This window comes from Drosophila bipectinata, chromosome XR, assembly GCF_030179905.1.
Source record: "Drosophila bipectinata strain 14024-0381.07 chromosome XR, DbipHiC1v2, whole genome shotgun sequence".
Lineage (NCBI taxonomy): Eukaryota > Metazoa > Arthropoda > Insecta > Diptera > Drosophilidae > Drosophila > Drosophila bipectinata.
In genome coordinates, this window is record NC_091735.1 from 11,514,080 (window position 1) to 11,538,610 (window position 24,531).

At 44.4% G+C, this 24,531-nt stretch overlaps 1 protein-coding gene across 1 annotated transcript; it reads right to left on the reverse strand.

Annotated features, from left to right (window-relative positions):
- On the reverse strand, positions 1 to 7,787 carry LOC138925625 (uncharacterized). The gene is made up of 5 exons (XM_070276476.1): positions 6,925 to 7,787; positions 5,723 to 6,481; positions 5,347 to 5,570; positions 2,993 to 5,100; positions 1 to 219 (listed from the first exon to the last, which is right to left on the reverse strand). The coding sequence occupies exons 1-5, from the start codon at positions 7,785 to 7,787 to the stop codon at positions 1 to 3; spliced, it is 4,173 nt and encodes a 1,390-aa protein (XP_070132577.1).
- Between the last annotated feature and the right edge of the window lie 16,744 nt (positions 7,788 to 24,531).

Sequence of the window (24,531 nt, forward strand, 5' to 3'; positions counted from 1 at the left end):
CTATGCATATGAGACGGCGTTTCCCAATTCTGGGCATTTTTGTGGGCGTTTTTGGAGCAGAAATTCTTTCAATTCTTCCAGTTGTTGCTGGTAGCGTTTGCCATCAACGGTTACACTCGGATTTAGGAGCTCATACCAAACGAGTCCGGCCTGATCCCGGAAAACGCTCAGCATGGCTTTGCGGACGAAACGGTTTGTCCGAGATTGGGATTTGGCCGGCTGGGCTGGGATAATATAGGATTTTTTTCATTTTGGGTTTTGAAAATAGATCCACATTGAATATCCAGTGACAATGCAATGCAAAAACGAGAATTTCCAAGAGAATTTCGCAAGTCAACATATTTTTAGATTGATACAGATGAAGCCTGCTCAACCTCAACCTCAACCTCGCTCTTGACCGAGCTTTTAAATAGCATTGAGGTCGATGCTGAAGAGGAAGCTGACGATGATGGGCAGCAGGAATTATTAAAAGGATATGCTGAAATTGATAGTTACAGCCCGAAGCTCCTAGGCGCTGATATAATGCAGTACTGGAGTGAGAAGCAATTTCAGTACCCGAATTTATATCATCTTGCTAAGGTGGTGCTCGCGGTTCCAGCTACCCAAGTTAGCGTAGAGCGCGCCTTTTCTGCGCTTAAAATAATGCTAACCGACCAAAGGTGCAACTTATCGAGCGAGTCGCTGTCAAAATTGTTATTCCTAAAATTTAAATAAAAATTATAAAAATACATAAAATTCATAGTATGTCATAAATGCATAATAAATTGAAAATTAATGTACCTAATTGTTTTACTGGTTGATCATTATGATGATTATCATTATCATTATTATCATTGTTTTGGTAATTGTGTATATCTGCTGCTGCTACAGAGCGTATGTAACAGTTGACCTTATATTAAATAATTGCAACAAACACAAACAAATAAAGCATTTTTTTGTTGTTGTTTTTGTTGTCAATTATTGCTCTAGGGTCCCTTTATAAGGACATTGGACAATATTGGAAATATCCCTAAAGGATCAAAAGTAATTGCTTGGTGAGTTTTATTTTTGATCAAAAAAAATAAAAATCATGAATATTCATTATTTTTGAGTTTTATTTTTTTTGTTCAAGCTTAATGATTATTTGTGATTTTTATTTTTTTCGATTAAAAATAATTATTAGTCTTGATTTAAAAAATTCAAAATCGTTGAGTAATCATTACAAAGTTATTTTAAATATATTACTTATAATGATTACGGTCTCTGTTCAATACAAAAGGCTTCAGCTTCGGTTTACAAAATTTACTGATATACACTTAAAGAAATTTTGTTGATATGTTACTATATATAAATAATTTGTTCTGCGTTTCGTGTAAATCTTTGTTAAAAATGTGCGTCTTTTTAGTTCGTATATGTAAAGTTTTATGTAAATACTTCCCCCCGGAAATTTTGGAAAAATTCCCCCGGTTGCCCCCAATTGAAATTTATGTGCTGTTATATACTAATATTTAAAGATTATAAAACTGTTTATTTCAGCTGCGGAAGCCTGCCGCAGCACATTTGCTATTAAAAAATGCAACTTAACCTCTTTTTCTATCTCTATCTAGGAGGGAAGCACGTTTTTGTTCTGTGTCTGTTATGTTGTTGAAATATTAATATCGAACATTCTTTGCAACTTACCATTGTTGATGGTAAAGTTTGTAATGATAAAGTGAAACAACATCCACAAAATGCTTCATAGCCAAGCCAACAGAAATGAACAACCTTAAAGTTTAAAAAAAAAAAAAAAAAGTTTATGAGGAGCGATTTGATTTTGGACTGTCACCGCTTCATGCGTATATTCGATTTTTTAAATATTTTCTTCACCTATCGTACAAATTGGACGAAAAAGTATGTCGAATTCGATCCTAAGAGGCTAAAGATAAGATTTCATTGAGAAAACAATTTATTCATGATGAGTTCAGAGCTAAAATGGGTCTAGTAGTAGATCAACCTAGAACTGGAGGTTTTATCTCCCCCCATCGGTTCATAAAGTTTTACTTCATGCTCCTGATATTATAAAACATTCTTTATTATCGATTGGAGAGCTTTCTGAAGAAGCCGCAGTTAATCAATCGGTTAATAAACCGCAGTTAGTAGTTAATTAATCATTCCAATATTTTTTTTATTTTAGTATTATATTTGTAAATAACTTACAGTAGAAATATTAGCCTGATCTGACCATTAGAAATGATTTTATGTCTGCTCTCTCATGAAAGCGCCATCACTGATGCAATCGTTCCTATGGAAGCTATAGGATATAGTGGTACGATCTGGTAATTTTTTATACCCTTGCAGAGGGTATTATAATTTTGTCCAAAAGTGTGCAATGCAGTGAAGGAGACATCTCCGACCCTATAAAGTATATATATTCTTGATCAGGAGCATCTCCTGAGTTGATATAAGCATGTCCGTCTGTCTGTTCGTCTGTCTTTCCGTTTCTACGCGAACTAGTCTCTTAGTTTTTAAGCTATCGTCTTGAAACTTTGCACACACCCTTCTTTCTTTTGCACGCAGTATATAAGTCGGAACGGCTCGGATCGGCCGACTATATCTGATGAGAAATGTAATGCGTATTTAATTTTCCCAAAATAGTTTCTTCAAGTGGACTGTACAGAAGCTGCGTGTTCTCGGAGTCACTGCTAAAGAATAACTAACTTAAAAACTAAATGCGACGCTGCGCCGTAATGCGTATAAAGAAAAGAAAGAAAAAACTAATACTAAGAAATGACGACGCGTCGATCTGCATTGCCATGGTAACATATTTTAAGTAGAAGATGTATGTTGCTTAGCTTTTCAGCAACATGAATAAAAGTCGCCTTGAATATTGGCAACGTCGCCATTTTAGATTCCGTTTCTCAACATCCCGGCCCGCCCTGAAACATCGTTTCTGAACAAGGTAGTATAGCAATCTTGGTTATGGGTCGAGTTGCTTCTCCTGTAGCAGTTTTCAATTTGACAGCCCGAACCATACCGTCAGCTCCAGGGTACGTTGCGATAACCTTTGCCAGTGGCCAGGAGGCTGGTGGAGTATTCGAATCCTTGATGAGGACGACGGTTCCCAATTCCACATTCGGCTGCGGTGTTTTCCATTTGGACGTTGTTGTAGCGTAGTGAGGTATTCCTGGTGCCAGCGCTTCCAGAATTCTTGGTAGAGTGCTTGAACGCCTTGCCAGTAGTCAAGTCGATTTTCAGGGATGTGGCTCAGGTCCCCTTCAGGAATGGTTGTAAATGATCTGCCTATCAACAGATGTGCTGGAGATAGACATGTGACATCGGTGTCCGGTGTATAGTACAATGGTCTCGAGTTTACCACTGCACTGATTTGAGCTAGTAAGGTGTGCATCTGCTCGAACGTCAGGATAGTGTTGCCAATGATGCGGCGCAGATGCAGCTTGACTGATCGAACGGAGGACTCCCATTTTCCTCCCCAGTGAGGTGCATTCGGCGGAATGAAAACCCAGTTAATGCCTTCGTCTGCCAGAGTCTGTGATACCAGGTCTCTGTGATTTGTAGATGCCAGAAGTTGTTGCATCTCATCCAGTGCTCGCTTTGCTCCGACAAAGTTCCTACCGTTGTCACTGTAGATCTGTGCGCATTTTCCTCGTAGGGACATGAATCTTCTGAGGGCTGCTAGAAATGCCTCTGTGCTAAGGTCAGTAGCGAGTTCCAGATGTAGTGCCGAAGTGACGAGGCACACAAAAAGGCATATGTATCCGTTTGACTTCTTAGCGTTGCGACCCTTTCGATCCTTAAGAATTATTGGTCCAGCGTAATCACATCCAGAGTTGACAAAGGGAAGCGATTGTGTGATTCGGATACTTGGCAAATCGGCCATGAGTTGGTGCGTAGTATGATGCCTTTGACGAAAGAATCTGATACAGTTGTGAGTTACCTTCCTTATCAGATTTCGTGCACCAATAATCCAATAACGTTGACGAGTTATTACAAATAGTGCCGATGTACCTGGATGCAAGTTTACCGAGTGTTCGTGTTCCAAGAGCAGCTTCGTAATGCGGTGAGCCTTCGGCAGCAGTATCGGGTGTTTGACTTCTTCCGGTAGTTTAGATTGTCTCAAGCGCCCGCCAACTCGTAGTAGGTCATCCAAACCAATAAACGGTGCAAGCTTTGATAATTGCGACCTGTTTCGCAGTGGTTGATTCGTCTGGAGAAGCATTCGGTCTTCTCCAAAGCACGCCTGTGCGTTTCTCAGGCATACAAGTCGTGCTGCCTTGATCTCCTCAAAAGACAGGGTGGTTGATTCCGCTCGGTTTCGTGTCTTTTTCAGTCGTCGGATAAAGCGTAGAACATAGCCCACGGTATGTACCAGCTTCTGCCAGGATGAGACGCGTTCAACAAGGTCGTCGAACGCTGAAAATGAGTCGTCCATCCTCTCACGAGTGAGCATGGCTGTGGTCCTCAATTCGTCTTGTGCATGATGATCTGAAAACTTGAAACTAGTTTCAGAGTTTTGTACCTTAGCCGTGTACTCGTCATCGTTGAGCAGCCATGGTGGCCCGTTCCACCACAGGTGAAATTCTAGTAGTTGGGAAGTCGTCATTCCCCTTGATGCGCAGTCGGCGGGATTCTCCTTTGAGCTTACGTGATGCCAGGTATGTCGTGGCAACGGTTCCAGAATTTCCGAAGTGCGATTTGCGACGAAGGTTTTCATTTTCGATGGTGGATATGATAGCCAGGATAAAACAATAGTTGAATCGCACCATGCAACAACCTGAATTTCCATGTGTCGTAGTCCTTCCTTGAGTGATCGTACCAGGCGACTTAACAGCAGCGCTCCACACAGCTCTAGTCGAGGTAAGGATTGTTGTTTCAGTGGTGCTACCCTGGTTTTGGCAGCCATCAACGAAACCGAATAGGTTCCGTCCTTGTTTCGGCACCTGCAGTAAACAGCAGCAGCATATGCCTTGGTCGATGCATCGGAGAAGGCGTGAAGCTCAATCGAGTCCTCCTTGCTAAGGACAAATCGTGGTATTTGCAACTTTCGCAGCGTGTCGAGATCTGCTCTGCACTTGAGCCAAGGTTCGGCAATGTTTGGTGGAAGCTCCGAATCCCAATCGAGATCTAATAACCATAGCCTTTGGAACATGATTTTGAATTGTACCACAATTGGCGATAGTAGGCCAAGTGGGTCAAAGATTCGTGCAACATCTGAGAGGATTTGCCTTTTAGAGCAGTTCGGATTTTATGTCAAGCCGGTTCGGTAAATCACCGAGTCGTCGGTTGGATTCCAGTAAATTCCAAGAACCTTTATTGAACCTTGTACTCGTTCGTTTCCTGTGCTGATAGCGTCTCTGGATTCGGGCTTACATATTAGTGATGAATTGGATACCCACTTGTCGAGGTCCAATTTGGCGTGTGACATCAGTTGTAATAACTCATTTTTATTTGCTAGTAGCTCATCTTCGCGGTTCGCTCCAGTGAGTACATCGTCGACGTAGTCCTCTAGAAGAATTCTCGATGCAGTTGATATTCGTCTCTGTGATCCTGTGCCAGTTGCTTCAATACCCTTCCAGCCAGATAGGGCGCACAAGCTGTTCCATAAGTTACAGTGAGTAGCTGGTAGTGCCTTAAAGGCGCAGTTGGATGCTCTCTCCATAAAATTCTTTGGTAGTTTTGGTGATCGGTGCTTACCCAAACTTGGCGAAACATTTTGAAAATGTCTGCAGAGAATACATATCTATACATTCTGAAGCGGAGGTAAACGGCAAAAATGTTGCGCTGAATGCTCGGCCCAATAAGTAGTGTGCCATTCAGAGCCACTCCATTTGCGTCCTTGAATGACCCGTCGAATACGACCCTAAGTTTTCGTCCAACTATAGGGTGATGGTGATAGAAGGCAGGGGGGCAGGATAGGGGCAGATAGAAGAGGTTACCTGAATCGTTGCTCAATGGTTTAACTTCGGTCATATGACCAAGACTTAAGTATTCCTGCATAAATTTAACGTACTTCTCTCGTAGATCCGGATTGCGCTGTAGCCTTTTTTCTACAGCCATGAAGCGAGAATGTGCTCCTTGGAGTGTGTCTGCAAACTTGGGATTTGGCGTCTTGAATGGTAGCTCGACGATATACTTTCCATCGTTGTCCCTTTTGTGCGTCTCGAGGAAATGTGTCTCGACTGTGTCTTTGTGTGGATCCTTGCGAGCGTAGCTGCTGACTTCTTCTATCTCCCAAAATCGTTGTAGTGTACTGTCAATGTTGCATGTGGAGAATAGCGTTGTAGTTGTTGGAGACGGATTAACTCCAACCGATGTGATGACCCATCCAAATATAGAGGATATGGCAATAAGATTGCCCATGTTGTCGTGCATCTTTTTGCCCGTTAGCGTGGTCCAAACGGAGTCGCTCCCCACTAGAATGTCTATCGGAGCCACCGAAGCTAAGTCGGTATCCGCCATCAGGAATGACGGATTCCTTGAGTGATGATGGTTCGACGTTGTTTCTCTGCAAAGACGATGTGATCTTACTGAGAACGTGTGCAGTAATCTTTAGTGAGCTGTCTGTGAATCGTGATTTGAGATTCAGCTGTGTGATCCCTCTGGTTGCCTCATCCTTGATGGAAGAAATTCCCGATACCAATATCCGAGATGATGAACGTGCAAGTCCAAGTGCGTTAATGCAACGTTCCGAAATGTATGACAACTCAGAACCACTGTCCAATAGTAGCCGGCAGCTTGTATATGTTCCATTTGCGTTCTGAACAAATCCAATGCAGTCGGGAGCGTGCTTTGGCGACGCCCATGTGTGTGCGTAATTTCTGCAAGGCCTTGTGCGTATGCAGTCGATTGTGAGCCATGTGCCCGTGCTATGTGACTCACTGTCACCGATGTAGTTTGAGATGCGTCCTGATTATGCTGATCCTCCCTTCCAGTTGGTACGTCCTGTACCGTAGCCTGCGAAGTGTTCGTAGTAGCTGCAAAGCCTTGCGCGGATGCAGCTGGTTGTACATATAGTAGCGTATGATGTCGTCCATGGCATGTTCTACAGTTGAATTTGGATTCACACTGCCTTTTAATAGTCCCGATCTCAAACAGTTGAAACATACCGATTTTTCCTTTGCCATTGATCGCCGTTGCTCAACACTCATCGCCAGGAAGTCCGCAGAGCCTGCTAGGTGGTGCTCGTTTATATTGCCTCTGACATAAGTGCCCCTCTCGAAAGCCAACATGGCATGCATAGGTCTTTTTGCCTTTTCCTGCTGCTTAGGTTTGCCATTCCAATTGCTGTCTCGAAATGCTGGCCATTCCTTATAGTCTCCAGCAAAACGTTTAATCTTAATTTTCGGTAATTCATTGTGCATTGGTTCTGCGTCCATGACGCCATTGTTTGAAATAGGTGTACTTGCTGCGTCGGAAACAGCGATACGTTCCAGCCTCTGTTGTTGTTGTTGTTGTAGCAACTGGAGTAGTGCGCCTCCATTGCCCTTTGAGTCATTGCATTGGCTTGTTGATGGTGTTTGTGGCTCCAGTGAGCGCTTTGCTGAGACAAGGAACTCCCTTGCCCTTAGGTACCTTCCTTCGTATGCTGCGTTGTCGTCGTCTGGATCAACATACCCATCGACCTGATCATGAACGGATAATGCATCTCCAAGCTTTTCGAATTCGCTCCATGCAAAATCTAATCGTTCCAGCAAAACTTCGATTCCATCCTTTGATTGTGTTGCAGGTAAACGCTCAGCTAAAGACACGATCCTTGTGATCGTACCCTTGAGTCTACGGCGGCCCGCAACCAGTAGTTTGTATTCCTCCATTTAAGGCAATACCTAGCGAATTATTCTTCCAGTCAATCCGGGTCTGAAGGACCAAACTTTTCTATGATGAGAAATGTAATGCGCATATAGTTTTCCCAAAATAGTTTATTCAAGTGGACTGTATAGAAGCTGCGTGTTCTCGGATTCACTGCTAAAGAATAACTAACTTAAAACTAAATGCGACGCAGCGCCGTAATGCGTATAAAGAAAAGAAAGAAAAAACTAATACTAAGAAATGACGACGCGTCGACATATTTTAAGTAGAAGATGTATGTTGCTGAGCTTTTCAGCAACATGAATATAAGTCGCCTTAAATAATGGGAACGTTGCCATACTAGATTCCGATTCTCAACAATATCCTATAGCTGCCATATAACTGATTGATCGGAAATGGTATAACTTCGGTATTTTTAAAGTTAGCGAGTTCAATTTGACACGAGAGCTTTTTGTGCCAAAACATTACGACATACCAAATTTAATAAGGATTGGCCGACTATATCTTATAGCTGCCATAAAACTGAACGATCGAAAATGACCCAACTTTCGTGTTTTTGAAGATAGAAAGCTGGAATAGTACAGATTCTATTTTTGGACAGTTGATCCAACCTACTAAATTTCATTAAGATCGGCCGACTATATCTTATAGCTGCCATATAACTGAACGATTGGAAATGGTAATTGGTAAAAATATCAACTTTCGTATTTTTGAAGATAGACTTATTTTTAAATTTTTCATGGTATTTAATTGGTTTTATTTTGATGTAATCATAAGGATCGGCCAACTATAACCGATGTTTGCGATATATATCCGGTTTTAACTGCAAGGGTATATTAACCTCGGCTCCACCCGAAGTTAGCTTTCCTTTCTTGTTTTATCATATGTTTATAATATTTTTCTAGATTTTTGGTGAAAGTTTCATAGCGATAGCACATCTATAAGTATTTATGGCCGCGGTTCCATACAAGCTCGACCACTGTGCAGCGGTCTGTTTCGGAGGGCAATGTGGTCCCTCAGTAATACTGCGAGCGACCACAAATATATAGTCTGCGACATCGAGGATATAGCGAAAGCCTCCACAACAGCGAAACCACCAAGGTTTAATCCAGCTACGCTCCAACCGCATATAGTCGCGCAGAAACTGAGGATCCCAGATCCTTTGGGCGACGCTGAACGGGATGTCCAGTACACCATGGCTGCGGTTCTACAGGCTTGCCGAGCCAGCATGTGGTCTAGCCGTGGACATTCAAGGCACCATGAACCGGTGCCCAGGTGGTCCCCAGAAATAGCCCAGGCGCGTATAGCGTGTTTCCGAACCAGAAAGGTAAAGTCCTGTATATGATGATAAGGGAGGCAAAAACGAGGTGCTTTCTTAAGATGTGCGATGCGAGTAAGACCCGTGGGGATCGGCCTACCGGACCGTAGTGTAGAAAGCAAAGCAAGCAAAGCCGAGCGCCGAAAAGAAGGCGCTACAATGAGAGCCATTGTAGAACACCTTTTCCCGACGCAGGCCTACCCAGTGCCGAGTGGAGTAAAAGAACCTATCAGCTCAACGCCGGCCTAGGAAATTGTGGAAGTCACTAAGGCTATCACGGTCGGGAAAGCTCCCGGTCCAGATGGGATACCAGACAGCGCGATTAAACTGGCTGGATGACTACGTGTCCGGACCGGTTCGCCAGGGTCTTCAATGGATGTTTACGTGAAGGCTTATTTTCTAGAAGGTGGAAATCCAAAGCCTGGCATTGATCCCAAAGCCAGGCAAGCCACCGGAGGCTTTGTCATCCTTAAGACCGATTTTTCTCATTGACCATGCCGGCAAAGCCCTAGAGCGCTGCATATGCCGGAGGCTCCAGGAGGCTGTAATCTGCGGGGGAGATCTCTCCCCACTTCAATACGGGTTCAGGGAACACCGTTCCACGGTCGATGCAATTTCCGTGGTAAGGAGGATCGCAGCCAAGGCAATCGAGGGGACCAGATGGGCGGGCGGAAGCAAGGAATACGGCCTGATCGCCAGACTGGACATTAGGAACGACTTCGATACAACCAGGTGGGATGTCATATTGGAGGCGCTGCACAATCTCCGCGTGCCTACTAGTATAGTGGAGGTCACAAGGTCGTACTCAGCCATCGTACTATTAGGTACGAGACGACCAAAGGCATCCGAGAGCATGCGGGAAACGCAGGAAACGGGTAGATACGTCCACGATCAAAGTAAGCGGACACGCGGTCACATCAGGGCCATCCGGTACCTGGGAGTAACGCAGGACACGAGGCTCAACTTCAGGGAGCACTTCGCAGAAGCTAATCGTAAGGCAGCGAATATCGCCATATCGCCAGGGGAGGATCATGCTCAACTGCAGGGACGCAGACTGCTGCTACAGACCGTCAGCCAAAATAAGGTCGTACACCAAGGCATTGACCAGCACATATAGACTATGGGTCTAAGGGTGTGCTCGGGCTTCCACATGACCTCGGATGGCGCCGCAGGCATGGTTACAATCAACCTTTACGCGGCGCAGCCGCCGTGAGATAACTATCGACCAAGAGACGAGTCGACCAAGAGACGCTGGACCCACCAACTGGTCCCCGACCTTGAGAAATGGCTCCAAAGAAGTCACGGAGAGGTACATTTCTGGCTCACGCAGTTTATCAGCGCAGTTTATACCTATTCAAATTTGGACACGATGACGACCCAAGGTACGAAACGGCGGAGCAAATGGTATTTGACTTTCCTAGGGGAAATAGCGACGGCGGACCTTATTGGAAGTAAGTTGCAGAAGGACGCCCAGTTCTGGGAAGGCATGAGCAGCTATACCGCCTAAACAATGATGGAGCTGAGGCGGCTTGAAAGAATCCGAGCGGAGGCTATGCTAGCCTAGGTTAGTATTAGTATTGGGGCGTTAAAGCACGCTAATCTTGGCCCTGCGAAGCAAAGCCTAGCGGCATTACTGCAGGACAGGTACTTAGGAGGCGCTTTATTGTTAGCTCTTAGTTTTAAACTTTTGTTAATAAACGATTTAAAAAAAAAAAGGGCAACATTTAGAGTAGAGATGGGCGCGTGTCTAAAATTTTCAACAAGGCACAACACGAACAAATTGATTTTGTGTAACACGAACACGCACGGTCGATTTTGGTCTAACACGAATACGCACAAAACACGCAGGACTATCACGAAAAATTTTTTTTTTATCATTTTTCATATTTGTTCAAATTTTGTAGCAACATATTACATTGAAATGTAATCAATTTGTCGAGTCAGTGAACTTTTTCATCAGTAATAACATTTGGTGGAGCCCAGATTAATAAAAAAAAACGCACTAAATTTCTTATTAAAATAAATGGTACTTTGTTCATTTTTCATTCCAGTAAATGTAAACGCGCATGGCAAAAGTTAGCATAAAACAAGAAAAGAAAGCTTACTTCGGGCGGAGCCGAAGTTGATATACCCTTGCAGTTAAAACCGGATATATATCGCAAACATCGGATATAGTTGGCCGATCCTTATGAGAATATGATAATATAACTCAAGTTATTATTATATAGAATCTAAAAAAAAGTCCCAAACTTCTATCTTCAAAAACACCAAATTTGGTATTTTTATACCCTTGCAGAGGGTATTATAATTTTGGTCAAAAGTGTGCAACGCAGTGAAGGAGACATCTCCGACCCTATAAAGTATATATATTCTTGATCAGGATCACCTCCTGAGTTGATATGAGCATGTCCGTCTGTCCGTCTGTCCGTCTGTCTGTCCGTCTGTCTGTCTGTCCGTTTCTACGCGAACTAGTCTCTCAGTTTCGAAGCTATCGTCTTGAAACTTTGCACACACCCTTCTTTCCTTTGCACGCAGTATATAAGTCGGAACGGCCCGGATCGGCCGACTATATCCTATAGCTGCCATATAACTGATTGATCGGAAATGGTATAACTTTGGTGTTTTTAGAGTTAGAGAGTTCAACACAAGAGCTGACACAAGAGCATTTTTGGCATTTGACACAAGAGCTATTTTTGGCAAAATAATACGACGTGCCAAATTTTATAAGGATCGGTCGACTATATCCTATAGCTGCCATATAACTGAACGATCGAAAATGACCCAACTTTCGTGTTTTTGAAGATAGAAAGCTGGAACTTGGTACAGATTCTATTCTATATTCCGGTTTTAACTGCAAGGGTATATCAACTTCGGCTCCGCCCGAAGTTAGCTTTCCTTTCTTGTTACAAATACGATTTTCCGATCGTTTAGTTATATGCCAGCTATAAGATATAGTCGGCCGATCGTTATGAAATTTGGTAGGTCGGATAAACTGACCAAAAATAGAATCTGTACCACTAACCATACAGCATATAGACAACCCATTTCATACAACGAAAACGACAACGACAGGCCCCAGCAGGCATGAATTCTCATTGAATGCTTTCTTTTTCTCAGTCTCTGACAGGAGCGCGATAAAGAAGGTTGGTCTGCGCTTGGATTGATCTTTGTATGGGTGCGTGTCACACATTCACATACACGGGTGTATGTGTGCGTGCGATTTCGTTTCGAAGCCATGTAACGTACAACGGGGGTATGAGCAGTGGGAGGACCTGCGCTCGCGGGCACGCTGAAAGGGTCCGGCTCTAGCTCGTCGGCTTGGGGGGTGGAGGTCTTGCTGGGACAGGTCCTTTAGAAGTTGCAACGTAGGATAATAGTAATTTAGCGGTATAAGAAAGGTTGCGTGCTGCGACAGAGAGAAGTGTATAATCTCCGCTAGAGATCAGAGCCGGTATTCACGATCATCAAATTCAAAAGAAAAAATTGGAACAGGACAGAAATCTGATTCGAGAGAATCTATGAAGGATCACTGCTGTCGGTGTGTCCTTTCTCTGTTTCCCCAACCCTACCACGGCCACAGGCAGAAGAGTGTCACTCTCGTGGACACTTTCCCCCACTACACCCGAGGATTCATTTGCGAAGTTCGTCAGTTAAATTTACAGTAACATTTTACTCATTATATTTTAATTTAAAGGTATTAATCAACATAGCTAAATTAATCCTAATATTTTTACAAGGTGCAAAAGAAAAATGACTAACCCTAAGGAAAACTCTTATTTATTTATTTAGTTTGATTATTAATATATTGTATTTTTTTTTCTAGTGAATTTAGGCTGCATGTGTGTTTATAGTTTAGGGAAATTTATTTATTCAATTTTTTCTTACACAGCTTTGTTTTCTGTCTAAGGTTATGTGTGCGGCGGGAAAAAGGAAAACTAATCATATAAATTCATAGTAAATTAAATTTTGCGCATGGCTGATAAACTTCAATTAAATATCCTCTTCTCCCTTCATTAACAATGGAAAATTTCTGACTTACGTGCTTTATCGGCGAAAAGGTCGACCTCTTGGTGGCTTAGATGTGGATTATTATTTAAGATTTTTAATTTTTGTTTAGAAAATTTCCATTTGTATTGTATTCTCTTTTCACTCTAAGCTTTATTCAATCTCTTCGGAATTTTATCGATTTTTTTTTGACACCATAGAAAATATTTATGAAAAATGTTTTACCGACGTTGTTTAGTACATGTTTCTGGGTACTTAATTAAATTTTTTCATAAAAAAATATTACACAATGAAAATGTTATAGCCGAATTTCCGGATCGTTTTTTTCGATGGTGTCTTGCGGGTAGACATGATATCCCGAAAACGGTTCGTCTGAAATCCCAAATTCAAAAAAATTTAGTTAGTATTTATTTTTTTAGGGATTTTTAAAAATTTCGATTAAAAATAAATGGCGACGTTTTTAACAAAAAATGTACTTTTTTAAGTTATAAGATTTTTGATTTTTATGCTCTAAAAAAGGAGTTTTCAAAAAATTGAAAATCCTTCGTTCACGGACTAGCAAATATCATAATAAATAAGTGGTCAATTTAGTGTTGATCGGATTAGTAGTTTTTTAGTAATGGTGTCCACCGCAAAGGTAATTTCGAAAAAACAAGATTCTGAGATAATCGCGTTTAAAGTTTCAAGTTTGTTCAAGTTTTATATGCAGGTAGTGCGTTATAAATAGCTACAGATGAATAATATTTTTTCATCTATCACAACTGTATATAACCCTTTAAATTTTCATTAAATATTTTGCTTGATTTTCTTTTTTTCTACATTTTTTTCTTTTCCCTTCTTTATACTTCATATTTCTTCAATTTTCATTTTTCAGTGTGATCCACTTAACAATAGCGTTAACTTAAACTTTATTTAAAAATTTCTCAATTCATTCTTTTCTTTTCTTTCTTTTCCACATTTCTTTTAATAATAATTTTTCTTGCAATCTTCAATTCTTTACAAATTTTCATGATTTCGGCATCTTTGCCTCTTCACCACGTGGTCTCTCTGCTGCTTCTTTCTTCCACAAAACTTTATTCGCTTCCAACTTTTTCTGATTCTCCTTTGCGCGGAACACGTGTGGATTCTGCCGTCCTCCTTAGTCCGAGCTCCTCAACGGTTTTTCCCAATTCGCTTCTCTCCGTTGTTCCTCCTTCTATCTCTGGGCTCGGCGGTCCCACGTTGACGCCTCTCTCTCTCGCCCTCACGCTCTACACGTGCGGGACTCCGGGTAGCTTTCCAGTGACGAGGCCCGCTTTTCCAAGATGTTTCCCACGAGAGGTTCTCTTCGGGGTTGCGGAAAAACGTGGGCCCCGTACGTCGGGTTCTTCGTTCTCCTGGCCAAGTTTCCAGTGTCGCTCTGGTCCGGGCCACTTCTGCAGCTGCTGCAGGTTAGCCCTTTGCACTCGCAGCTTGTCAACGATCCCGCGGTCCCGATTGGCAGTTTTCTTTTCGGCTTTTCCGAGCCCGATTCCGCAATTGTACGACCGCGTGCCAGATATAACCCGCGTGGAAACGGAAAAAAGAAGAGTTTTATTTTTTTTTTTTCGCACGTCCGACTTGTCGTAAGTCCAAAATTGAAAAGACCGGCTGCCTTCTCCCACGCCATTTCCTACCCTCTCTTAGACAGACCAGTCCAGATCAATTCTCGATCAGCTGGTCGATGATTCGCCTAAGTGGCAACTCTTCATAAATGGGATATTTTTTGTTTATTTATCGCGAGTTATGCATAGTACTGAGTTGACGAAAATCCGATAACGATATCGCACTTTATTCAGCTACCGAGCTAGTGTGACCAAAAAAATTAAGAAATAAGATAATACTGAACAGCTGTTGTTTGTGAACAAAAAACCAATAAGCAAAAATGAATTCAAATCAATTGGATGTTGGTGTTTTGTTTACGTATTTCGCCGCTAAGGAGCCGATTAAGAAATAGAAAACTGGGTCAAAATCAAAATCAAAATCAATTACAAATCATTTTAATGCCATTTTATGGCCCCTTGTTTGTCAAATCCCATATTATGGGCTTCGTCTTGACCGCAGAATTTAATTTTAATTTGTCCTGGCGCAAATTATTTTTTTGTTTGGTCAAGTGACCCTCCATGTCACACCTATAGAAATAAATTGAAATATTTCTTTTAACTCCCCGAGAGCAGCTGTTTATTTTTTTTGATCCGGCAACACGATTAAAATCGATAACAAAAATTTTCGTCAACTCAGTACCCGCAAAATCTAGAAGGCAAAAATTTCTTCTTCTTCCTTTTTTTTACACCGTTTTTTTATATGGAGTTTGACAGCTGTCACTCGTTCGACAGCGGATTTTCGTCAACTCAGTACTATGCTTTAAGTTCAAATATGATTCTTTGTTTTTTTATTTTTTATGTATACGTCGCTTCAGGCGCCGTTACAGCCATCTTCTATCTTCAAAAATACCAAAGTTGGTATTTCTACCAATAACCATTTCCGATCGTTCAGTTATATGGCAGCTATAAGATATAGTCGGCCGATCGTTATGAAATTTGGTAGGTCGGATTAACTGACCAAAAATATTATCTGTAACAAGTTCCTTTCTATCTTCAAAAACACGAAAGTTGGGTTTTTTCCGATCGTTCAGTTATATGGCAGCTATAGGATATGGTTGGCCGATCTTTACAAAATTTTGCATGTCGTATTATTCCGGAGCAAAATACTCCAAATCCGAGAGCAAAATACTTTTTTGATTTTTTTTGGAATAACACATTTTTTACATTTTGAGAGAAACATTCCAGGGCTACCTTTCATGACAGTCTTTCATGTTCCAACCCTAAGAACAATCGATGCTTGCCTATCGCTTTCCAATCAAGACTAGCAGGCCCTGATTGGGGGCCCAAAAAAAATATAAAAGGCGTCGTTCCTTCTTTCCAAATCAGTAGTCAACGGACCTACAACCCGTCGACTTCTCGTTTTTATACTCTTGCAGAGGGTATTATAATTTTGTCCAAAAGTGTGCAACGCAGTGAAGGAGACATCTCCGACCCTATAAAGTATATATATTCTTGATCAGGATCACCTCCTGAGTTGATATGAGCATGTCCGTCTGTCCGTCTGTCTGTCTGTCCGTTTCTACGCGAACTAGTCTCTCAGTTTTGAAGCTATCGTCTTGAAACTTTGCACACACCCTTCTTTCCTTTGCACGCAGTATATAAGTCGGAACGGCCCGGATCGGCCGACTATATCCTATAGCTGCCATATAACTGATTGGTCGGAAATGGTATAACTTTGGTGTTTTTAGAGTTAGAGAGTTCAAATTTGACACGAGAGCTATTTTTGGCAAAACATTACGACATGCCAAATTTCATAAGGATCGCCCGACTATATCCTATAGCTGCTATATAACTGAAAGATCGGAAATGACCCAACTTTTGTGTTTTTGAAGATAGAAGTTTGGGCCATTTTTAGGTTTGGTTTTTGTATTATAATAAATTGGGTTATATTATCATATTCTCATAAGGATCGGCCAACTATATCCGATGTTTGCGATATATATCCGGTTTTAACTGCAAGGGTATATAAACTTCGGCTCCGCCCGAAGTTAGCTTTGCTTTCTTGTTTATTTTATTTTTGTTTCCTATTTCATTTCTGATACTAATTTTCTGATTTATTTTGTTTTATTTGGTTTGAAAAATTATATCTATAAAATAGTTTTAGGCATCTAATATGTTTGTTGTTCCCATTAATTTTGGTTCCACCCTTTAATTCAGTACTTCAGGGAAATCCTATCTTTTGTGAGATCAATTATAGAATCATCGATTTATTTATTTATTTTAATTATTTAATTTATTTCAATTATTATTTTTTATTTGAATTTTTTCAAAGACTCTAAAAAAAAAAGATTTTAAAAAATTCGAGTGATCTACGGCACTGTCATTTTTATTTTTTTTTTAACTGATGATCTGATTTATTTTTTTTATTTTTTTTTTAATGAAAAATATCAATGGAGTCTTGAAAATTCTAACTCAGAAAGCTCTTCTTTTTTCATTTTTTTCTTATATTTTTTATATTCTATTATAAATTCTGAGTGGTACAAGGGTCTTGTACTAAAAAACGTCTTCATTTCACCCCTATGGGGAGAGGATTCAGACTGTAGCTTATCTGGTGTTCTGTGAATTTGTGCCTTTTAGTAAATTTATTTTAATTTTTATACCCTTGAAGAGGGTATTACAATTTTGGTCAAGAGTGTGCAACGCAGTGAAGGAGACAACTCCGACCCTATAAAGTATATATATTCTTGATCAGGATCACTTCCTGAGTTGATATGAGCATGTCCGTCTATCTGTTTCTACGCAAACTAGTCTCTCAGTTTTAAAGCTATCGACTTGAAACTTTGCACACACCCTTCTTTCCTTTGCACGCAGTATATAAGTCGGAACGGATCGGCCGACTATATCCTATAGCTGCCATATAACTGATTGATCGGAAATGGTATAACTTTGGTGTTTTTAGAGTTAAAGAGTTCAAATTTGACACGAGAGCTATTTTTGGCAAAATAATACGACATGCCAAATTTCATAAGGATCGGCCGACTATATCCTATAGCTGCCATATAACTGAACGATCGGAAATGACCCAACTTTCGTGTTTTTGAAGATAGAAAGCAGGAATTTGGTACAGACTCTATTTTTGGTCAGTTGACCAAATTTCATTAGGATCGGCCGACTATATCCTATAGCTGCCATATAACTGAACGATCGGAAATGGTATTTGGTAGAAATATCAACTTTCGTATTTTTGAAGATAGAAGCTTGGGACTTTTTTAGATTTTGTATTGTAATAAATTGGAGTATATATTCCTATTCCCATAAGGATCGGCCAACTATATCCGATGTTTGCGATATATATCCGGTTTTAACTGCAAGGGTATATAAACTTCGGCTCCGCCCGAAGTTAGCTTTCCTTTCTTGTTTTTGAATTAATACCTTGGTTTCTCAACCGAACGTGCAAGAAGGCCCAGACTGGCCTCTTAAATTCTTAAAACTAAAATAAATTAAAATTTGTAAAACTATTATTTATTTTTCAATAAAACTCTTGGCCATATTTGGTTTGTTTTTTTTTTTTTGACTATCCAATTTAGTCAGACATTTTTGGAGAAGGTTAACTAAAGGGGCCCATCCACAGGCGAGCATGTTCGCCAACATGCTCGCCTACTTGAATTTCATTTTCCCCACTAACTAGAGCCAACATGCGTGCGAACATCATTCTTCGATAAATTTTTAAACAATCAACATGTCAACGGACAACGACAGCGGCATTGCAATTGCATTTATGTCAATAAGTATTTGGTTACAAAAAAAAAATGGAGCACAGTATGTGGATGAAGGATGAAGTGGCTAAAATCACACATACGAAGCTTTTAAAGAAGTTGTATGAAACGTCTCCTATGGATTTAAAAAACTTTCTTCGAATGGACAGTTCTACATATGAAGAACTGTTAAATTTAGTAGAGCCTGAGATACGAAGACAGGACACACAAATGCGTGAGGCATGCATTATTACGCAAATGCTTGTTTTAGTATGCACCGCTTTTGGCGTGCCATAGCACAGGCTCATTTTTTAGGCAATAAATAAAATGTAGCAGGAACTTTGTATTCATTTTGCTCTACCAAAACGTTTTTCTAACTTACGTTCGTGCCAACATTGCCATCCATTGGCGAGCATGTTGTTGCCAACGTTGTCAAAATAAAACGATTTGAATTTCATTCGAACATTTTGACGAACACTACCATCCACAAGAAGGGGTTTGGAAGTTGACGGTTGCACAGTGCGGACGCACCGCGGGCGCGCTCCGAGCAATCGTAGTTTTTCCCGGTCGTGCTGCAATCGTATAGTGAAAACAAGACGTCAGGTGACCATTGCGAGGTACAAGCTATGCTCACCTGTCGTAGGAGGAGAGACCCTAGAACGCTGGTGGCTCCTACCCTGTTCCTGACTCCTAGGACAGGGGCGAAGGGGGTAAGCAGTGCCTCTCTTGGCTTTTCTCCGCTACTCTCTCCCTGTGGTTTCCTCTGCCCTTGTTCCGCGGGAAAATCCGCGGCAAACACTTTGGTTGAGGCTGCGGCTCCCCAATAACAGCTGATCTACAGTGCTGGGAAACGACTGTCCCCCACTGACCCCCCCTCCGGTAGAGGGCGCCAGTTAGCGTAAGCCGACGCCGGCAGAGGGCGCCTGTATCAGCGCCTGTACCAGCTCTTAGCTCCTCCCCGTGACCTAAGTAGAGCATACGCCAAGGCGCGGCGCACGCACCATCAGCGCAGGAGGAAAGGCGAGGGTGGTGACAAACGGTGTTAAAGGTCGCGGAGCAGACTAAATGCCAACCCCACCGCCTCGGCGGTACACATGTGAAATGGGGCACTGGCGACCGAGTAGGGGCGGTATAACCCCCATCGTAGCTTCGATGGATGTCCCTCCTTCTCCTTCGTCCCCCCCCCCCCCACCCCCCCCCCCCCCCCCCCCCCCATCGAAATAAACCCACGCTGCGTCTGACCCACAATGGGCGGCGGCGTGGTCTGCGTCTGCGCCACATTGGCCGGCAGCTATCTCACCTGGCAGGAGGTATAAACTGCAAAAAAACCTGGCAGCAGGTATAAAATGCAACTAGAACAAAACGGAATGGAAGATTTAAACAAAATTACTCCAGGTGGCGCCCACAATAGTGGAAATCCACCTGCGGGAACCCCCGCGGTCAGGGCAAGGATTCTGGAGGCCCTACCTCACATTCCAAAAATAACTGCTTCATCGGCGGCGCACTTGGCCGGTGACCCAGCATCAGCTACAAGTGACACCCTAGATGAGCTCCAGGCTTTCGGGCGTGGAAATAAATTAAAGAGAACCCCCCCCAAGCAGAAGGCGAGCGATCACACCCCGAAGAGGCATCGGGACGAGCAGTCTCCGCCAGGAAATTCCCAACCGGGGAAAAAATCCAAAATGCCGCTAACCCCCATAGACGAGATGGGCGCGATCCTGGAGGACCTTTTGGCTAAGGTGAACGACCAAAAGGTTCGAAGCATAAACCAGGTCATGAAGAACTCCTTCGCGAGACTGAAAGAATTGCAGGAGCAATTGAGGGATCAAAACCTCATTGCCCCGAGCCAGGCAGGAAGGGCCAGGTGCGGCTGCAGCGGGGAAGCACCGGGCTGTAGCAGTTCTCGAGGTGAGCAAGCTACTCAGACCTCACCGGAGCGAGCGTCGTACAGCCAAGTAGCAAGGACGAACCGCCCACGAGAGATGCCACCACCAAATAGGGCAAACCATAAGGGCAAAAAGGACGCCAAGGCAAGCCAGCCCAAGAAGAGCCGCCCCGATGTACTCATAATAACGGGGAACGCAGGCTCCACATACGGCGAGGTCCTCAAAATGGTCACCCGACGGCAAGATGGCAAACTAAATGATGTCAGCCAAAACGTCAGAAAGATTCGGCGCACGGCAAAAGGCGACCTCCTGCTGGAACTGGCAGCGAAGGATGCAAACGCTCTCAAGCTGCGGCAGACGCTTTCCCAGGTGCTGGGCGAGGCAGCGAGCGTTCGTGCGGTCAGCGAGGGGAGACCACCATCGAGATCCGCGACCTGGACGACCTCACCACGAAGGACGAAATTGTGGCAGCTATTAAAGCCCAAACGAGCGGACAGGAGGAGGCCATCAGGGTAAAGTTCCTTCGCCCAGGCTTCTCTGGAACTCAGGTAGCCTTTCGGGGAGTGGAGCCGAGCCTGGCATCGAAGATCCTGTCCGAAGGCAGGATTAGGATAGGATGGACCATGTGCAGAGTCAGGGAGCGCAAGGCCCTGCGTCGCTGCTTCAGATGCCTCAGTTTCGGGCACATCGCCGCTTTCTGCAAAGAGCGGACTGACAGAAGCGACTGGTGCTTTAGATGCGGTAAGCCAGGTCACAAGGTAGCTTCCTGCACAAACGCGGCTGAGTGCTTCGTCTGCGCAGCTGCAAACAAGGCAGAGCGGGCCCACGTAGCTGGCGGCAAGAGATGCCCTCTCGGCAAACCTGATGCAGCGGCCCAAAGCAGAGAATGAGGATCATCCAGATCAACCTCAACCACTGCGAAGTAGCCCATAGCCTACTCGAGCAGGTCTTAAGAGAGAAGCGGGCAGATATAGCCCTAATTAGCGAGCCGTACAAAAAAGTCGAGACGCAAAGCTACATCCTGGACTCCTCCAAGACAGCGGCTATCTGGGCGCCAGGCAGACAACCCGAAAGCGTACAACCCAGAGTAGGATTCATCAGGGCCAAAGTGGGCGCGTTCTGGATTTACAGCTGCTACCTCCCCCCGCGCCTAACACTGCAGCAGTTCACCCACATATTAGACGAGATAGCCCAGGACGCAAGGCACAGATCCCAGGTGGTGATCGCTGGCGACTTCAACGCCTGGTCGGAGGATTGGGGCTCAACGCGCACCAACGCTAGGGGTCGAACCCTCCAAGAGACCTTTGCGACTCTCGACGTAGCCTTGCTGAACACCGGCTCCCAAAACACGTTCAGCAAGGCGGGGTATGGATCAATCGTGGACCTTACCTTCTGCAGCAGTGGTTTGTATCGGAGGACAACGTGGTCCCTCAGCAATGACTACACTGCGAGCGACCACAAATACATAGTCTGCGATTTAGAGGAGCAATAGAGAGCAAGCTCCCACAGCAGCGATGCCATCAAGATTTAACCCGGCTTCATTGCAACCGCTAAAATTCGCAGAGGAACTAAGGATTCCAGATCCTTCAGGCGACGTGGAATGCGAAGTTCACAACACCATGGCTGCGGTTCTACAGGCCTGCCGAGCCAGCATGAGGTGTAGCCGCGGGCATTCAAGACACCATGAACCGGTGCCCTGGTGGTCCCCGGAGATAGCCCATGCGCGCAGGGAGTGCCTTCGAACCAGAAGGCTGCACCAAAGAGCCAGAGGAAGGCCGGACTTCGAAGAAAAAAGAGAGGACTTCGCGGCAAAGAGGAAGCTTCTGAAGAAGCTGATAAGGGAGGCTAAGACTAAGTGCTTCCTCGAGATGTGCGACGCTGCAGAGCAAGATCCGTGGGGATCGGCCTACCGGACAGTCGTCAGGAAAGCGAAGCAGGCAAAGCCGATCGCCCCAAAAGAAGCCGAAACAATGAGAGTCATTGTGGAGCACCTCTTCCCGAAGCAGCCGAGTGGAGTGGAGTCTCCTGGGCCAAGTGGAGCAAGGGAACCTGCCGGCTCTACGCCGGCTCAGGAAATAAGCGCCCACGAAATCGTGGAAGTCGCTAAGACTATCCAGGTCGGAAAAGCCCCTGGTCCAGATGGGATCCCAGACATCGCAATCAAACTGGCGATGACCGCGTGCCCGGACTGGTTCGCCAGGGTCTTCAACGCATGCCTACGGGAAGGCGTTTTCCCTAGAAGATGGAAGGTGCAAAGCCTGGTCCTGCTCCCAAAGCCAGGCAAGCCGCCGGAGGATCCGTCGTTCTTAAGGCCGATTTGCCTCATCGACCATGCCGGCAAAGCCCTAGAGCGCTGCATATGCCGGAGGCTTCAGGAGGCGGTAATCTGCGCGGGAGATCTCTCCCCACTTCAATACGGGTTCAGGGAACACCGTTCCACGGTCGATGCAATTTCCCTGGTCAGGAGGATCGCAGCCAAGGCAATCGAGGGGACCAGATGGGCGGGCGGAAGCAAGGAGTATTGCCTGATCGCCACGCTGGACATCAAAAATGCCTTCAATACAGCCAGATGGGATGTCATAGTGGAGGCACTGCGAAAGCTCCGCGTGCCGACTTGCATCGTGAAGGTCATAAGGTCGTACCTCAGCGACCGTACTATTAGGTATGAGACGACCTCAGGCACCAGAGAACACGCGGCCAGCTGCGGCGTCCCTCAAGGCTCAGTTTTAGGCCCAGCACTGTGGAACGTGATGTACGACGGGGTCCTCAGACTAGAGCTCCCGGAACGGACACACCTTGTCGGATTCGCTGATGATATCGCGGTAGTAGTCGTCGCCAAGACGATCCAGGAAGCAGAGGAGCACTGCAATGCTGCAATAGCAAACGTCATCGGATGGCTGGAGCAGGCAGGGCTAAGCCTAGCCCACCACAAGACGGAGGCTGTCCTGATTTCGAGCAGGAAGCGAGTGGAGTCGGCTTCAATCACCGTAGGAGGACATGTGGTCACTTCATCCAGGGCCATTAGATACCTTGGAGTAACGCTGGACACAAGGCTTAGCTTCAGGGAGCACTTCGCAGAAGCAAATCGCAAGGCAGCGAATGTCGCCAGAGCTTTAGGGAGGATAATGCTTAACTGCAGGGGCCCGAAGCAAGGACGTCGTTTACTTCTCCAGACCGTCTGCAGCGCAACGATGCTCTACGCAGCCCCCGTGTGGGCTGAAGCAGCAAAGACAAGGTCATATACCCAAGGACTGACCAGCACATATAGACTGTGCGCCTTAAGGGTGTGCTCGGGCTACCGCACGATCTCCGATGACGCAGCTCTCGTCATAGCAGGCATGGTACCATTCGACCTGCTAGCGAAAAGAGCTACATCAGGCCCTAGTAGCGCTGAGCGGGTTTACTCCGGCAGCGACACGCCGTCGGCAAAAAGAGAACTCGAGAGCTTCGAGTATACAGAAGTGGCAACAACGATGGGACGAGTCGACCAAGGGACGATGGACCCACCAACTAGTCCCCGATCTGAAGAAGTGGCTCCAGAGAAGCCACGGAGAAGTGAACTTCTGGCTCACGCAGGTTCTCAGCGGCCACGGATGCTTTCGGAGTTACCTCTACAAATATGGACATGATGATGACCCAAGGTGCCCTGTTTGTGGGGAAGATGAGACGGCAGAGCATGTGGTCCTGGACTGCCCACGTTTTTCGGAGCCCAGGCGGAGACTCCTAGTGGAAGTAGCGACGGCGGACGTCATCGGAAGGAGGCTACTGGACGACGCCCAGTTCTGGGCAGGCATGAGTAGCTTCGCCGCCTATATGATGAAGGAGCTGAGAAGGCTAGAGCGACTCCGAGCGGAGGCTAGGCTAGCCTAGGCCAACAGTAGTGGGGCGCATAAGCACGCCAATCCTGGCCCTGCGAAGCAAAGCCTAGCGGCATTACCGCAGGGGACAGGGATTCAGTAGAAACTTTTTATTTTATTTTTTGTTAGAGCTTAGTTCTACGTATTTCTTTATTAATAAACGATTAAAAAAAAAAACCATCCACAAGAAAAATTTCGTCGAGCACAACATGTTCGCCTGTGGATGGGCCCCTTTAGGGTCACACTTTTTTGATGCATCGAAAAATTTATGGGTATTTCTAAGATGATGCAAAATATTCGTAGTGTTTCCTTTTGTTTTTAACTTGGACGAGCAATGATTGCAAATAGCCTCTTGGCCGCCTGCAC

Bases quoted from the DNA above. Each gene is read 5' to 3' on its own strand.
- LOC138925625 (XM_070276476.1), bottom strand. From the start codon at position 7,787: ATGGAGGAATACAAACTACTGGTTGCGGGCCGCCGTAGACTCAAGGGT. The intron at 6,482-6,924 runs GTACAGGACGTA...TCGTCTTTGCAG, and splicing joins CGAACACTTCGCAGGCTACG to AGAAACAACGTCGAACCATC. The intron at 5,571-5,722 runs GTATAGATATGT...CTTATGGAACAG, and splicing joins GTTTACCTCCGCTTCAGAAT to CTTGTGCGCCCTATCTGGCT.